The sequence below is a fragment of the Carassius gibelio genome, chromosome B12 (assembly GCF_023724105.1).
Source record: "Carassius gibelio isolate Cgi1373 ecotype wild population from Czech Republic chromosome B12, carGib1.2-hapl.c, whole genome shotgun sequence".
Taxonomy (NCBI): domain Eukaryota; kingdom Metazoa; phylum Chordata; class Actinopteri; order Cypriniformes; family Cyprinidae; genus Carassius; species Carassius gibelio.
Genome location: NC_068407.1, coordinates 14,731,909 through 14,747,789, shown reverse-complemented (window position 1 = coordinate 14,747,789; position 15,881 = coordinate 14,731,909). Strand labels below are relative to the sequence as shown.

The 15,881-nt window shown below is 41.3% G+C and overlaps 2 protein-coding genes across 2 annotated transcripts; both read right to left on the bottom strand.

Moving 5' to 3' along the window:
• Positions 1–1,893: 1,893 nt before the first annotated feature.
• LOC127968916 (interferon-induced protein with tetratricopeptide repeats 5-like) lies at positions 1,894–7,414 on the bottom strand. Its single transcript, XM_052570341.1, has 2 exons — positions 7,280–7,414; positions 1,894–5,951 (listed from the first exon to the last, which is right to left on the bottom strand). Exons 1-2 carry the CDS (start codon positions 7,294–7,296, stop codon positions 4,529–4,531), a joined length of 1,440 nt encoding a protein of 479 aa, XP_052426301.1. The 5' UTR covers positions 7,297–7,414; the 3' UTR covers positions 1,894–4,528.
• A 5,668-nt stretch (positions 7,415–13,082) lies between these two features.
• On the bottom strand, positions 13,083–14,613 carry ifit10 (interferon-induced protein with tetratricopeptide repeats 10). The gene is given in 2 exon segments (XM_052571510.1): positions 13,083–14,188; positions 14,191–14,613. Coding segments are annotated over 2 exon segments (1,014 nt in total). The 5' UTR covers positions 14,504–14,613; the 3' UTR covers positions 13,083–13,487.
• Between the last annotated feature and the right edge of the window lie 1,268 nt (positions 14,614–15,881).

The window sequence follows — 15,881 nt, the reverse complement described above, 5'->3', positions numbered from 1 at the left end:
CTTCTGTCACGAAAACAAATTAACTAATAAACTAGCAGCTAGGTGTAGCGCAGTTTACCTAGATTACTGTATTTCTGTATACAGTTATAGGTGTTGTGCCCAATTTCGACCCCCTGCTGAATTATTACCCCCCTAGTATTGATAGGTTTAGGAGTAGGTGTAGGGGAGGGGTTAGGATTGGGGTGGGGTTAGAATTAGGCAATTAGGTAGCGACTTGAACAAGGGGGGTAATAATACATCAGGGGGTCGAAATTGGGCACAACACCTGCTTTATGGTCTGCAGCTCCTAAACCCATCCATTTCTGAACTGCACATCCTTCACTAGCCGCGTTTCCACTGTCGAGCTTAAAGCGGGCATGCTAGTGAATGCTAGGGCCAGTCACATGTCCAATGTCACTTCCGGGGCTTGATTGTGCCTCGTCGGGGATTCCTCGGGGCCAACGGCCAAGGTTTTTTGGCCTGACGAAAGCCTTGGGCCAAAGCGGGCCAGCTGGGGCTAGAGGAGTGGTTATGAACAAAGGCGGAGTTTCTCCACGTCTGGAGAGCTAAACGCTGCCGATCATTTCAGAAAGATAACAGCTATAACTCCAGCATTAAAGACATTTTAAAATAAGTTGAGTTCAAAAATCACTCTTACTCAGCAGCGAGTGTTTGAAATAACTTGATCCGATGTGGATTATAATCACTACACAAGGCAGAAATCTTTATAAGTGATGTAAAAGACTGTGCACGCTAAACATTAACGTTACCAAAGTAAACATGATAAATGCAATCAGGAGAGATCAGATGTCAGCTTCTTATTCTCTATCACAATTATGAATTTATTTAGTAACATGTTTTATCAGTCATAAGTCTCGTCTCCAGAGTTTATCTCCGCATATATGTCATCAAAATATAATAATGATTTTTGTTCGGGAGCTTCTATAAAAATAGAGAGCGTCTGCACTGCGGATCATTTCAGGAAGCTAACAGCTATAACAGCAGCATTAAAACTTTTTTTAAACTTTCAGTCAGCGAGTGTTTGAAATAACGCGATCCAGTGTGGATTATAATATCCATACAAGGCAGAAATATTTTAAGCGATGTAAAAGACTATGCATGCTAAACATGTTACCATAGTAAACATGGCAAATTTGACCACTTGAAGAAATCAGACGTCAGCTTCTTATTCTCTATCACAATCGTGTATTTATTTAGTAACTTATATTATCTGTCATAAGTCTCATCTCGAGAGTTTAGCTCCACGTTGCCTATCATAAAAAAATATAATAATGTTTTGTTCGGGAGCTTTTATAAACATAGAGATATTATCATTCATTCTAAATGTGATGGCTGCTGTGGCTACAAATAAACAGAAACAGACTCGACTGAATAAACAGGCTATTTTCATAAGCGTTAAAAATAAATAAAATAATAAGTGTATTTATGTGTGATTAATTTCTGATAAATTAATTCATTATGATCAATGTATCACATATTCTATAGTAAAACATCGATACTTTTGAATTTGAATATTTAACAAAACATGCAAACAAATGGCCGCTTTGATCATGTCCGTGTGTGATTGCGCATGTTCCAGTGATTTGTTTCTTATTAGTTTTCTGATAACTTCTCTTTGTTGGTGAAATGATGAGGTTAAGTGACGTTATTCCTGGGAAGCGTGTAAAGGGCGTGTTTTAGTGACGTGCAGCAGAGCTTCAGGCTCGACTGTGGAAACCCTGCACTATTCTGGCCTCATTGATACTGGCCCGAGGCTATTAGCCCCACCCGGCCAGTTATAAGCCCTGGCTCGCACTGGCCCGACAGTGGAAATGAGGCTACTGTCATCGCTCCTCTTTTGTATCCTTCCGATCTCCTCTGTGGGACTCGAGACTGGTGTCGCTCATTTCCAATCACTCCTCCGGCCTCGCTCTGTTCCCACGGCTCTCGGTCCCACCCCACTCATCACAGTCTCCCATCCAGGTACTGACCAGGTTCAACCCTGCTTAGCTTCAGTGTGCAACCAGTCTTGGGCTGCATAATCTCCCAGGAATCCATGGCAGCTTTTTGGCCAATGCCCACCCAAAAGGTCATTTGATTGACATGTCAAACAACCAATCACAGTTCGTTTTGTTCAGCGGCATGTTTCGGGTGTGGAAATGTCGCCACAATAACAGATACACTCAGATTGAGTAAAAAACTCTCAGATGAATTTTAAGGATCCTGTGCCGCCAACTTAAAATATTTTACATACTTCTGAGAATCCAGCATTTAGCTGATCCTCATAAGAACTCGTCATCCCAGTTGTAAACACAATAGCTTTCACAATGGGTTTTTCGGCAGCACAGCATCTTTGCTTCCTGGCGGAACGCTAAAAGAAACGCGACACACGTGTCTCCCAGAAATCCTGTATATTTCAAACAATCCAATGTCAACTTTGAAACCCCTGAAGTGTTTCCACTTTTGTGAGCTATATGCATCAGACGTTCAGCCAACAGTCCATGGGCATGACGACTGAGGCTGAGACTATGGGCTGCAGGGCAATATGGCTGCATTTAATACCTAAAACACCTAAAACATTTAGGGTTCAATGTTAACATTCTCAACTAAATGTTTATTTATAGCTTTAGTAAAGTGACAGAGAAAGTAATAATGAATTACTAAACTATTAGCTGCTAAACAGTAATCTAAACTCTTTCATTGTTTTTAAAGATAGACTACATACAACCATTTAAAAAGCATATATTTTAAAATTTCAAGATTATGAAGTGTGGTTTACATTATAGTTACTGATAAAATAATTAACCCAGGCCTTAATCAATCTTCTTAAAATCCAGTGCACAAAATGCAGTTTGTTTTTATATTATTTATTTGTTCATATTTTAATTTGTCAAAGTAATACATGTATGTTTAAAAGTAATACAAATATAATTGCACATAAATTCACCAAAAAAAAAATGTACATTTTATGTTTATCTGCTTACCCCCAGGGAATCCAAAGTGAAATTTTTTCTTTAGTAGAACGCAAACAAAGTTTTTTTTTTTTTACTCAAACCATTGCAGTCTGTCAGTCATATGATGGAAGTGAAAGGGAATCATGGCTTTGAGAATAAAAAAAACATACACAAAGATAGCAGACTTAAGAGCATTATCTCCACCTATCTGACAGACTGTAACAGTTTGAGTTAAAAATCTTTGTGAAAGTGAAGTGACATTCAGCCAAGTATGGTGACCCATACTCAGAATTTGTGCTCTGCATTTAACCCATCCAAAATGCACACACACAGAGCAGTGAACACACACACACACACACACTGTGAGCACACACCCAGAGCAGGGGGCAGCCATTTATGCTGCGGCGGCCGGGGAGCAGTTGGGGGTTCGATGCCTTGCTCAAGGGCACCTAAGTCGTGGTATTGAAGGTGGAGAGAGAGCGGTTCGTGCACTACCCCCACCCACAATTCCGTCCAGCCAGAGACTAGAACTCACAACCCTTCGATTGGGAGTCCAACCCTCTAACCATTAGGCCACGACTTCCCCTAAAAACTACTGAAGAAACAATGTCACCTATCTTGGTTGCCCCGGGGGTAAGCAGATAAAAATAAAAAAAATATTTTTGGGTGAACTATATTTTAAACTAAGCCCCAGTATTAGGATAAGTACCTATGATCAATATTTATTATCTGATTGAATTGACACAGCTCCTTTTAATCTCATGCCTTCATGACATTTTTTTGTATGCCTTATAAGGGATTAAATATCCAGAGTCTATTATGCAATAAAGATAACAACTTCAAATGAAACAGCATATTGACTTTATTAAGAAGCAACTTGTAAAGAAACTGAAATACAGAGAAAAGATTAGTAAATTATAATCAGAGATATAGTCATAAAATGTAACAGATGATATACAGTGTGAATTAAGATTAACAGGACTGCATTAGTTTGGGATTTTTATAGTTGGGAAGACTATATTACAAAAGGTGATTTTTTTTTTGCCTTGCAACACAATATACAATAGTTAAGACTGAATAAATCAAAAAGAACTGTAAGGTAAAAAGTTACATTTGATAGATACCAACAACTCTTGTTTCACATTAATCCTTGTTCACTATCCACACTAAATCTGTTTCAAAGCATCTTCACACAGAATTCATGAACTGAATTATCAAATGTGCAAAAACGCATTCTGAATGTATGACAAAATTTAGGCCCAATAGCCTACTATATAAATTATATAAGAACATTTTGTCTTCAACTGGTTTTAAGAATGCCATACTCAAAGATCCTCCCGCACATGCACTCAGAAGGAGAAAGACACAAAAAAAAAAAAAAAGAAACTAGCAAATGAGAGATGTGGGACTATATTGAAAAGCCATAGTTTGGACATGATTATGTAAATTAGCAGCAGAGACTCACTTCCTCATTTGGAACCACTTCATTAGCATTAGAACAAGCTACATTTTTGTACACGATCTTCATACATAAATACACAAATAAGGCCTGTTGTTTTTCCACTAACAATCAATTATGCATCCTTGTAGAAATTTTATATTTTACAATTAATCTCACAAAGATTACTGAGGGACTCATCATCCTCTTCGTTGCCTAAAGTGGCTGCGTAGCTTTTGGTGTCCCCAAACATTTCCCCTTTCATCTGATAAATGAATCCCAGTATTTCATTGGCCTTCCAATGACCTGGGTTTTCCTTGATATATCTCGCAGCAATGTTCTTCAGTTTCTTTGCGCTTCTATTCCCCTCACTAGTATGAGGACTCATTTCCAAACACTGCCTATAGTGGCTGATTGCTAAGTCCTCACATCTGTTACAATAGTGCTGGAACTCAGCATAGAAAAAATGTACTTTATGCACACCATCATTTTTCTCTCTAGCTATTTTAAATGTTCTATCAAACAGCTTCTCTGCCTTTGGCAGATCACGTTTCTCTCCATATTGAAATGCAAGCTCACTCATGGCAATAATAAAGGAAGGTTTTAGAGAAGTTGCCTTTTCTAGATGGTAAATACACTGATTCCGTGCATTATTTACCTCAGACTTATTTACTTGTTTTTCTTTCTGTAAATTAATTTTCTTGATCTTGTAGCACATTGCCAACTGATGATGCATGAAACCTGAGTTTGGTGATGTTTCAAGTGCTTTCTTCAGCAGTGCGACTGACCTGTCTACATATCCTTGATTCCTGAAGAATTTCCCAACATATCTCATGACATGTGGATTTTCTGGAGAGCCTTTCAAAGCTGTCTCTATCAGTTTCTCAGACTCATTCATCAATTCTTTGGAACAAAACAAATATTTAACTCCCAGAAGAACTCTAGAGGCATCATCATCGGGGTCGATGTCAATAGCCTGTTTTAGCTGCTTGATTGCAGGTGAATCCACAGTAAAATATGTAGGATCTTCAGTACGATACAGAGCAATTGCATAACCTACGTTCCACTCGCTATTTTCTGGATCCAGTAACAAAGCCTTCTGAAAAAATTCTGCAGCTTTGTCATAATATCTGTGAGAGAATTTAAGATAGGCCCATCCTTTCTCACCAAGCACCTCTGGAACAGTGGAAGGCTCTGCTGAAAATGTTTCATTTATCTTCTGAAGCTTCATCAGGTAACTTTCACTCTCTGTGTAGTTCTTCATATGGTAGTTTATCCAGGCTAAATTTCCATAGGGAACAATGAGAGTCTTGTCACAGTTGACGCCAAGGTTTTCTTTGATGAGTGTTTCTGATTTCAACAGGTGAGTAAGAGCCTCTTCTTTGCTCCCAAGAAGAAATTTCACATATCCTAAAGAGCAGTGAGTTCGTGCAACTCCTTGATCCTTCCCTAGACCCATCTTGACCTGTTCCTCAAGCCTATTGAGGATATCCGTCAAGACTAGATGCTCTTTTTCAATGTTCCAAGTGAAGTGGCACTCCAGCTGATCCAGTTTCGATTGTAAACTGTCCTGGATTGAACTAACAAGGAAACAAATCAATTGGTCAAAAGAATAAAAAAGAACTGATTTTGCCTTGTAATGGAATGTCTTCATATTATAATTAAAAGCATCCATGTGAACACCCACCCACGTAACTATTTAGTCTTAAATAGTAACATAAATACTGTATATTACATATTATTTATTAAATAATGGTAATTATTTGAATGGTAATGGGTTTTATATTGTACTGACCATATATATTCTGTTGCCCTTCACCAACCCTACACCTAAATCTACCCCTTACAGAAAACTTTCTGTATTTTTAAAATTTTAATAAAGCTTTGTTTACTTTATTTGTAAACCATTTTTACAAATGAGGATGTCCCCAAAGGGAGTATTTTTATTATTTTTTCAGGTTTAGTTCACTTTTGGGCACAAATCTGTCCCCAAAATATGGTTAAGTAGGTACACACACATCTATATTTATACATTATATAATTCAAAGTGCTTTAGAGTGACAGGGGAAACTCTTGAACTCCACATGGAGTGATAAATTTGGTCAAGGATGCCAGGACTACACTCCTGTAGTCCTATAGTATAGTTGTTTAAGAAAACACCCTGGGTTTTTGATAAGGGAGTGTCAGGTCCTCCGTGTTAAAATCATTTAAACTGTAGGGACTTTTATATTAGGCTATATGTCCAACCACAATACTAGTAAATTTGGGTGCAGCGAGCACTTCCCCTGCTAACTGCATTAACACCTTATCCACCAGCAACGCTGCCTAGATAACTAAACACAACTAACTAAATAAATAAATACATACATACATAAATATATGCATACATAAATTTACAAAGAAATGTAAAAACTCACAAGTTTCTGCTTTAATTTCCTTTCCTGAATTTTTTGAGTAGTGCAAGTCTACGAATGAATCTGGCATACAGTTTACAAAAGCTTAAATAGAAACCAGGAGAGAGCTGCAGCATCATATGATAATGAGTAAAGAGATCCTGATCAGCCAATTTTCTTTTTTTTTACTTTTTAACAAGTATCCTAGATAATAGTAATGTTCAACATTCATTACCAAATGTGACATCATTTATTAGGCTACTGCATAATTTTTTTTAATTTGTAATGCTTCTTATTTCTCACTACAGTAGGCTACAATCTCTGGAACAGAGATTGAAGTAGCCTATAACCTGAAGCTTAATTAAACCTTGACCCTGAGCAGATTTCTGTTCGAACACTATCCTCCCAGATTTCAAAATATTCAGCCTTTGTTATCATTAGCCTATCATATGTCATTTAGCTTCAGATAATCAAGACAGAAAAATCTTTAGTTCATATTTAGAAAAGGCATTTACCTCATCTCTGAAATCATTTTACTTGTAGATTGTGAAAAAGTACACACACAGTGATGTTTCTCACTAGCTCAGTATGCAGTGTAAAGCCTACTTTCATTTCCTGAAAGATGACTCATGCCTGTTCGGTTGCCTGCAAGTTTCTGTTTCCGAGATGAACAAAAGACAAAAAATCAAAAAAACAACATGCTTTCTAGGAGCAACTCATGACATCCTAAAATAAATTGCATACATACTGTAATAAAAGTACTTTGTTTGTGCAAATTACTGGCAAATCCTGCATTCCACTCACCCATAAACATTTATTGGCAACAAAACAACCCTTCTCAGTGGCACTTAGTGATGAAAGACGTGAAAAAACGAAATGTTCTCCTATATTTGTAAGGTCCTGCCTGTGAGCCGAATCACAGTTATGCTCAAGATGGGTCAAATGAGCTATTTTTGTCTTATCTTTTCATATCCCATGTGATCCAGCTGGGTCAGTTTAGTTTTTTAACGAGTGGTTTGTCTTCAGCTACACTGAGTAAGTTTAAAGGGACAGTTTACCCAAAAATGAAAATTCTGTCATCAATTTCTTACCCACAAGCTGTTCCAGACCTGTATGAATTTCTTTCTTCTGCTGAAAAGAAAAATGTTGTTGTGGTCCACTTAGACTTTATTTTTTCCCACAATACTATGGAAGTCAAAAGGGACCATCAACATTCTTCAAAATATCACCTATTGTTTTCCACAGAAGAAATTAAGTCATACTGGGACAACTTGAAGGTGAGTAAATGATGACACTTTTTTCATATTATAATTAAGTATTTACTGGACAGTTTGTTTTATATGCATTTTGTGTACTTGAAGATGTCACGGTGCAGGGTGCCGTCTCAGCTTCCCCTGCGGTCTGTGTTGTCCTGTCTGTTCAGTAGCTCGTGGTCTGGGCAATCAGCGCTGATCGTGGTGGGGTTGTGCAGATCACGAGCTGATTCTTCCCCACCTGTCGCTCGTTCCCCCCCTCCCTTATATGTCTCTGCTTTTCTGTCTGTGGTCATGAGTAGATTGTTTTGTCTTTGCCCATGTTTTGCATGATTCTCAGTATCAGTCTCACCTTCTGTTCTTTTGTCAAAGGATCCGTAATTCGGAGATCCGGCAGCGCGAGTGGTCCGCAAAGTGTGCCGGCCAGCTCTGAGATCTCTGTGTGCGCCAGAGCATTTTATTATTGTTTATGTTATTTTGTGTTTTGTGGCGAGAATAAAGATTCTCCTTTTCTTTACTCTGCATCTGAGTCCTCTGTCCAGTACGCACCCTGACAGAATCTACTCACCAATGATGGATTCAGCAGAGGAAACGGAGCTGCGCCGAGCTCTTCAGCAGCAGGGCTCTCTTCTGGGTCGACAGCAGGAGGAAATTGCAGCTTCTCGTCGCGCCTACTCGGAAATCACTCTCCAACTCAACCGGCTAGCCGAACAGCTTGACCAGCTGCAGGCCAGCCCTTCAGCTGCCCCGTCTGTTCCGGATGCCCCGTCTGTCCCACCTGCTCTTGCCACGCGGAACCGTGACTCAGTCCACTCGCTCCATACTCGGGTGAGCCCAACTCATGTTGATCATTTCTGTCCCAGTATTCGCTGACTTTCACTCTCCAGCCTTCCTGTTTCCCCACAGAGCAATCCCGGGTGGCGTTCATCACTCTCCTGGTTGGTCAAGCGAGAGAGTGGGGAACAGCTATGTGGGACTGCAAAGCATGACTGTTGTGCGTCCTTTGAGGCATTCTCGAGGGAGCTGCGCAAGGTGTTTGACCGCTCGGCACGCGGTATTGAGGCAGCACGAGCATTGTCGCTGCTTCAGCAGAGAGAGCAGCCGGTGTCCGGTTACTCTATTCAGTTCCGCACGCTCACCGCGTCCTGCGGCTGGAATGAGAAGGCTCTCTGGGATAACGTCCTCCACGGCCTGGCTGAGCAGGTGAAGGACGAGATCTATTCACTAGAGCTGCCCATTGGCTTGGATGGGCTTATCGATCTCGCCATTCGAGTTGACGACCAGATTACTCTCCGTTCTCGGCACCGTAGAGAGGGGATTCCCCATGAACACGTCACCGGGGTTCCGTAAGCAGCAGCATGTGACACGAAGTCTCAACGCCGCATCCTCCCGGAGGAGGAGCCTATGCAGATTGGGAGAGCACGGCTGACAATAGGAGAACGATGCCGTCGCTTGGATAATCAGCTCTGTCTGTACTGCGGTGAGGCGGGTCACGTGGTAGCGGCGTGCCCTGTGGCAGGGCGACGCTTTTCACGCAAGTGAGAGCGCATGTTGAGCGTCACTACAACTCGACTGCCACCTGGTGGCCGTTCAGAGTTCCAAGCTTCAGTACAGTTTGGGGGAGCTGTTTTCCAGGTTTCGGCATTGATTGACTCTGGAGCGGAGGGCGACTTCATGGATTCCAGACTGGCAACTCATCTGGGGATTTCGGCTGTTGCACTGGCCGAACCGATTTCTGCCAGGACCCTTTGTGGCACCCATCTCACTAATATCACTCACACCACTCAGTTTGTCACATTAACCTTGTCTGGTAATCATGCTGAGGAGATTAGATTTCACCTCATTCACTCGCCCACCGCTCCAGTGGTGATGGGTCACACATGGTTGGTTAAACATGACCCTCATATTGATTGGGCCCGTAGTTCTCTTTTGGCTTGGAGCCCTTTCTGTTTAGCTCAGTGTTTGGGTGCTGCTTTTCCCCCTGTCTTGTCTCATTCTGTGTTGTAGGAGGAGCTGATTAACTTGGTGGATGTACCGGAGGCTTTCCATGATTTTAGAGTGGTTTTCAGTAGGTCCCGAGCTTCATCTCTGCCTCCAAACCACCCGTACGACTGTGCGATTGACCTGCTTCCTGGCACTTCTCCACCTAAGGGGCGCCTTTACTCTCTGTCGGGTCTGGAGCGGGAGGCCATGGAGAGGTATATACATGATTCTCTGGTAGCAGGCATTATGCGTCCCTCATCCTCTCCAGCCTGGGTGGGGTTCTTCTTCGTGGAGAAGAAGGATGGTTCGTTGCGCCCCTGTATTGACTATTGGGGGTTGAATGACATCATGGTAAAGAATCATTATCCTTTACCGTTGATGTCATCAGCCTTCGAGCTCGTTCAGGGAGCAACCATCTTTACGAAGTTGGACCTTCGCAGTGCTTATCACTTGGTTCGGATTAGGGAGGGGGGCGAATGGAAGACCGCCTTTAACACCCATACAGGGCACTTTGAGTATTTAGTTATGCCGTTTGGGCTTTCCAACTCCCCGGCGGTCTTTCAGGTACTCGTCAACGACGTGCTCCGAGACATGGTCGATCCGTTTGTTTTTGTTTATATCGACGACATCCTTATTTTTTCCCAGAATGAGCGCGATCATGTCCAGCACGTCAGGCGAGTGCTCCAATGGCTGCTGGAGAATCGTTCATTCATTAAGTTGGAGAAGTGTGAGTTTCACGCGCAGTCGGTTCCGTTCCTGGGTTTTATTTTCTCGCCTGAAGGTATCCGAATGGATCTCGCCAAGGTAAAGGCAGTTGCTGATTGGCCCACCCCAGATAGTCGTAGAGCACTCCAGCGCTTTCTGGTGTTTGCCAATTTTTACAGGCGGTTCATTCGGAACTTTAGCCAAATCGCCCTTCCTCTGACTGATCTCACCTCCACAAAGAAACTATTCTGTTGGTCGTCGCAGGCCCAAGCTGCGTTTGAGAACCTTAAGAGTCGATTTCTTTCGGCCCCCATTCTAACGACCCCTGACCCATCTCGTCAGTTCATTGTGGAGGTGGGGCCACTCTTCTAGTCTAGCTTGCCACCCTGGAGCGACTCGTACTTGTAGGTTAATCAAGCAGCGGTTTTGGTGGCCGTCTGTGGTGCAGGATGCTCGACGGTTTGTGTCAGCCTGTCCGATTTGCGTTTCGGGTAAGGGATCCAATCGACCCCCTGCAGAGTTCTGTCGACCGCTGTGTGGCGTCTGCTGAACCGTCATCTTGGAGTTCCAGGTTGACCATGGTAGAGTATGTGCATAACTCCCTCCCGGTCTCATCTACGGGTTTGTCTCCCTTCCAGTGCTGTTTAGGCTACCAGCCACCTCTATTGCCCTATTCAAGAATCCGATGCTGTTGTTCCCTCCAGCATGCGTTTATTCAGAGATGCCTCCGTACTTGGAGGATCACCAGAGAAGCCCTCACTCGGACTGGCGAGAGGGACAAGGCATTGGCAGACCGTCACTGTATTAAACCCCCACTTTACGTGTGTGGTCAGACAGTCTGGTTGTCTACTAAGGACATTAACTTCAGACTGCCCTCACGTAAACTGGGACCCAAATTTGTTGGACCGTTTATCATAGCCAAAGTTTATGTTATTTTGTGTTTTGTGGCGAGAATAAAGATTCTCCTTTTCTTTACTCTGCATCGGAGTCCTCTGTCCAGTACACACCCTGACAGAAGAATAACTGTAAAACTTTCCATAATGATGATAAAATCCTTAACATTGTTATAAAGAACAATGGTAAATGCAATAGATTTATTGCATAGCCTTTTCATTAAGGACATGCAGAAATTTTGGCACAGGGAAAAATCTTTAAATGCAGCATGTCTCAACTAAAAAAAAAAAAAAAAAACATTGTATCAACAATGTATCAATGTAAAATCTTCTCCACAATCAGACAGAGGTGGCTATCACTGCACCACCCAGCCAGGTGGCTCACTTCCCTCCTGTAGTTTGTCTCATCCCTGTTGAGACCCACTACAGTTGTGTCATCCACAAACTTAATGAAGAGGTTGGAGTTGTGAGAATCATGGGTCAGCAGAGTAAAGAGGAGGGGGTTCAGCACACGTCCTTGGGGGGCCCCAGTTTTAAGTGTGATGAGGCTGGATGTGTTACTGCCAACCCGTACTGTCTGAGGTCTTCTAGTCAGGTCTTCTGTTCAAGTCCAACAGCCAGTTGCACGGTGTAGTGCTGAGCCCCAGCTGGACCAGTTTGTGACTGAGCTGTTGAGGGCTGATTGTGTTGAATGCTAAACTGAAGTCTATAAACAGCATTCTGACCACTGATCTATAATATAGAACATATATAGTCATATATATAGATCAGTGATTCTAACCTATGAGTCTTTTTATCCAGATGTGTGAGTACTGAGTAAAGGGCAGTGGCAATGGCATCAAAGTGCAACAGTTGGACTGATATGCAAACTGGAACGGGCCTGGTAGGGGGGAAGACTGGAGAAGACTTCTTCGGCACTGGAATGATGGTGGTAGCTTCGAAGCATGTGGGGACAACAGCCTGACTTAGTGAAATGTTGGAAATGTTGTCAGTGCGTGCATTGAACCTGCGGAGGGATCTTCTCATGCTTCTGGGGACAACACCTGGTTGCCGGGAGGAGGTGGAACCTTCTATGCAGTGGTACTGTTTTGTGTCTCAAAGAAAGCTTACAAGGCATTCAGCGGGGAGATGGTGCTGTCACAAGTCTATGGTGGGGCAAAAAACAATGCCACACTTCAGTTTTTTACTGGTTTGGCAACTTTAATGACTGGTCTGTATGCAGGCATTAGCATGACAGAGATGTGGTCTGAGGTGCCAAGATGGGGGAGGGGAAGGGCCTTGTAAGATCCTCTCTGGGCGGTGTAAACAAAGTCTAGAGTGTTGTTTCCCAATGTTAGAAAGTCTGTGTCGGTGTATCTTTGGGTATCTTTTGGGAATAACTCATTATTCCCGCATAGGGATCTGAAAAGAAGCTACTTAACTTTTTATCAGCCCACATTACCTGTGGAATTTATTTTGATCTGTACAATAAATGTTTGAGAAAAACAGACAAACCGACAAGCATTATATACATGATGAATTTTATTTAAAGCTCTTAGTGTAAAGTGACTTTTGGGTAATGAGAGTTTAGAAATATTGTAAAATATTTTTAGCCATTAATATTAGAACATCAACATAAAGATACAGTTTATTATATATTTTCTGATCCTGTTTTTCTTACTTAAACTCAATTATACAGTTATAACCATAAAGTGTCAGTACATGTAGCACACCCAAATGCATATTGCATAATGTACATCTGATAGTGTAAGCACATAATATGTGATGACTTTGCTGTAAGGACAGCCTGAGTGCACTAAGGTTACTGATGTTTCTCCCCTTTTATCTTATGAAGAAACCCTAATATCCCATAAGCCTCCCCTTCCAACGAGTTTCTCTTAATCCGTTTGTCAGTGATCTTCTTTAAACTGTAGGCACTTCTTTTCCCTTCGGCTCATCTTCATACATTCCATGTATTTTTTGACAGCTAACTGCTCACATCTGTGGCTGTAGAGCTGGTATTCAGCATAGTAAAAACTGACCACATGTAGACTGTCATTTTTATCTTTGGCTGCTTTGAATGTGACATGAAACAGCTCCTCAGCCTGCAACATGTTGTGGTTTTCTCCATACAGCAGCGCTAGTTCACTCATTGCAGAAATGAAGGAGGCTGTCAGGCTAGTGGCCTTTTCTAAATGATAGATGCATTGATGGCGAATCTGTTGAACTTTTCTTGACCCTTTAGTAGGGTGACTTCCCTCCTGCAGCAGTTGGATTTTCTTCAGCTTATAGCAAAGAGCTAACTGATGATGTATGAAACTTAAATGAGGTGAGTGTTCAAGTACTCACTTTAAAAGAGCAGTTGATCTGTCCATACTTCCATGATTTCTGAAGAATTTTGCAACATATCGCATGACATGTGGGTGATCTGGAGATCTTTCTAAAGCCCTCTCTACTAAGCTCTCTGCCTCTCTGTACCTCTTGTAAACAATCGGTCACATGCTTAAGAGGACTTTGAGAACATCATCATCTGGATTCGTGTCAATGGCACGTCTCAGTTGTTTTATTGTAGGCGAATCCTCCAAAGTGAACCTCTCGTATTCGGTGCGAGAGCAATGGCAGAACCAGCATTCCATTCACCTTCCTCAGGTTCCAGACCTAAAGCCTTCTTGAAACATTGTTTGGCTCTATCGTAATATTTGCGTGAAAATTTAAGGAAAGTCCATCCCTTCTCACCAAGCACCTCTGGAACAGATAACTCAGCTGTAAAGGTTTCATTTATCTCATGAAGCTTCTTCAGATAACTTTCACATTTTGTGTAGTTCCTCATGTGGTAGTTTAACCAGGCAAGGTTTCTATAAGTGACAATGAGTGTCTTGTATAATTCATCCCCATGGCATTCCATGTGTAGCTCCACAGATGTCATGAAGTTGTTATGTGCCTTCTCGTGAAACCCCAGAAGGAACTGGACATATGCCAAAGCACTGTAATTTTGGGCAAGTCCTTCTTTCTTTACGAAGTCCAACTTAATCTGTTCTTCCACACACACACACACACACACACACACACACACACACACACACACACACACATAAATTTTTCAAAACATGCAAAAAATGTCCAATACATTACTATATAGATTTTAAAATATATTTGAATATATTTTCTATCGTTTTAATAATATATGTAATATGTATTTTATTTAAATGTATTATAGAGAAAAAAATACATATATTCATAATGTAATTTTAATATTGGAAATGTATTTTCTTGCCATTTGAAGTATATTTTAAATATTAAATAGCTTTGCTCAATCCACTGTAGACCAACTTCAAAACCTTTGTAATTGTAGACATTCACTTACCTTATTGAGGACGCCTATATTATTAATGTTTCAGAATCTATTTGACGAGGAAGGTTCTGCAGGCTTTATTGACCTTTCCTAGAGATGGGAGGGTCAAACTCAGAATGAAAACTGAGACTTGGAGAGGGAAAGAGAGCAAAACACAGAGAGCTTAAGGCAACCTTAAATTAAGTGTAATATTTTGTAGTTAAAGGGGTCATATGGTGCTTTTTTTTAAAGATCATTATTTTGTGTAGTTGGTGTAACAGAATATGTTGACATGCTTTGTACTTTGTAATGTAAAATACTGTACATTATTTTAGGTCCTCTATGCTCCGCCTCTCTCAAACACGTCGTTTCCTCCTTCAAGTCCCTCCTTCCAAAAAGCATAGTCTGTCCTGATTGGCCAACTGACCCAGTGCACTGTGACTGGCCGAACACCACAAGCGAATAAGACTTTCAAGCGTGTCCTGGTAAAAAAACGTATTTGTAACGTATATATTGCTACCCACCCCATACTGCACAGACTGTCAATGTGTGTTTTCCAACAAAGAACATTGTCCATATAAAACCCCAGGTATCTGTAAGATGTCACTTACTGTATCTCTGTGTCTTTAATGATCACAGGCTTATGTTCAGATACACTTCTAGGGTCAAGGACCATTTCTTATGTCTTATTTACAATAGCAAATACTAAATAATAAAACACAGTAGCTGATTCAGAATCACCAGATTGTGGTAGCAAATCAGAATTACCTCCTCTCCTGGGTTCACGAAACAGTCGTCCATAAAATGAAAGTAATCTGTTGTAAGTAATCTTAAAGATTTCTAAATGAATCTACTTTCGGAAGGCCAAATAAAGTGATTTTGCTTTCGCCTAGAAACATACAGCATCTCTCTGACATGGCAGTTTTATCACTAACTGCGGTTACTGAAACCACGCCTTCTTTCTTTGCGTGAA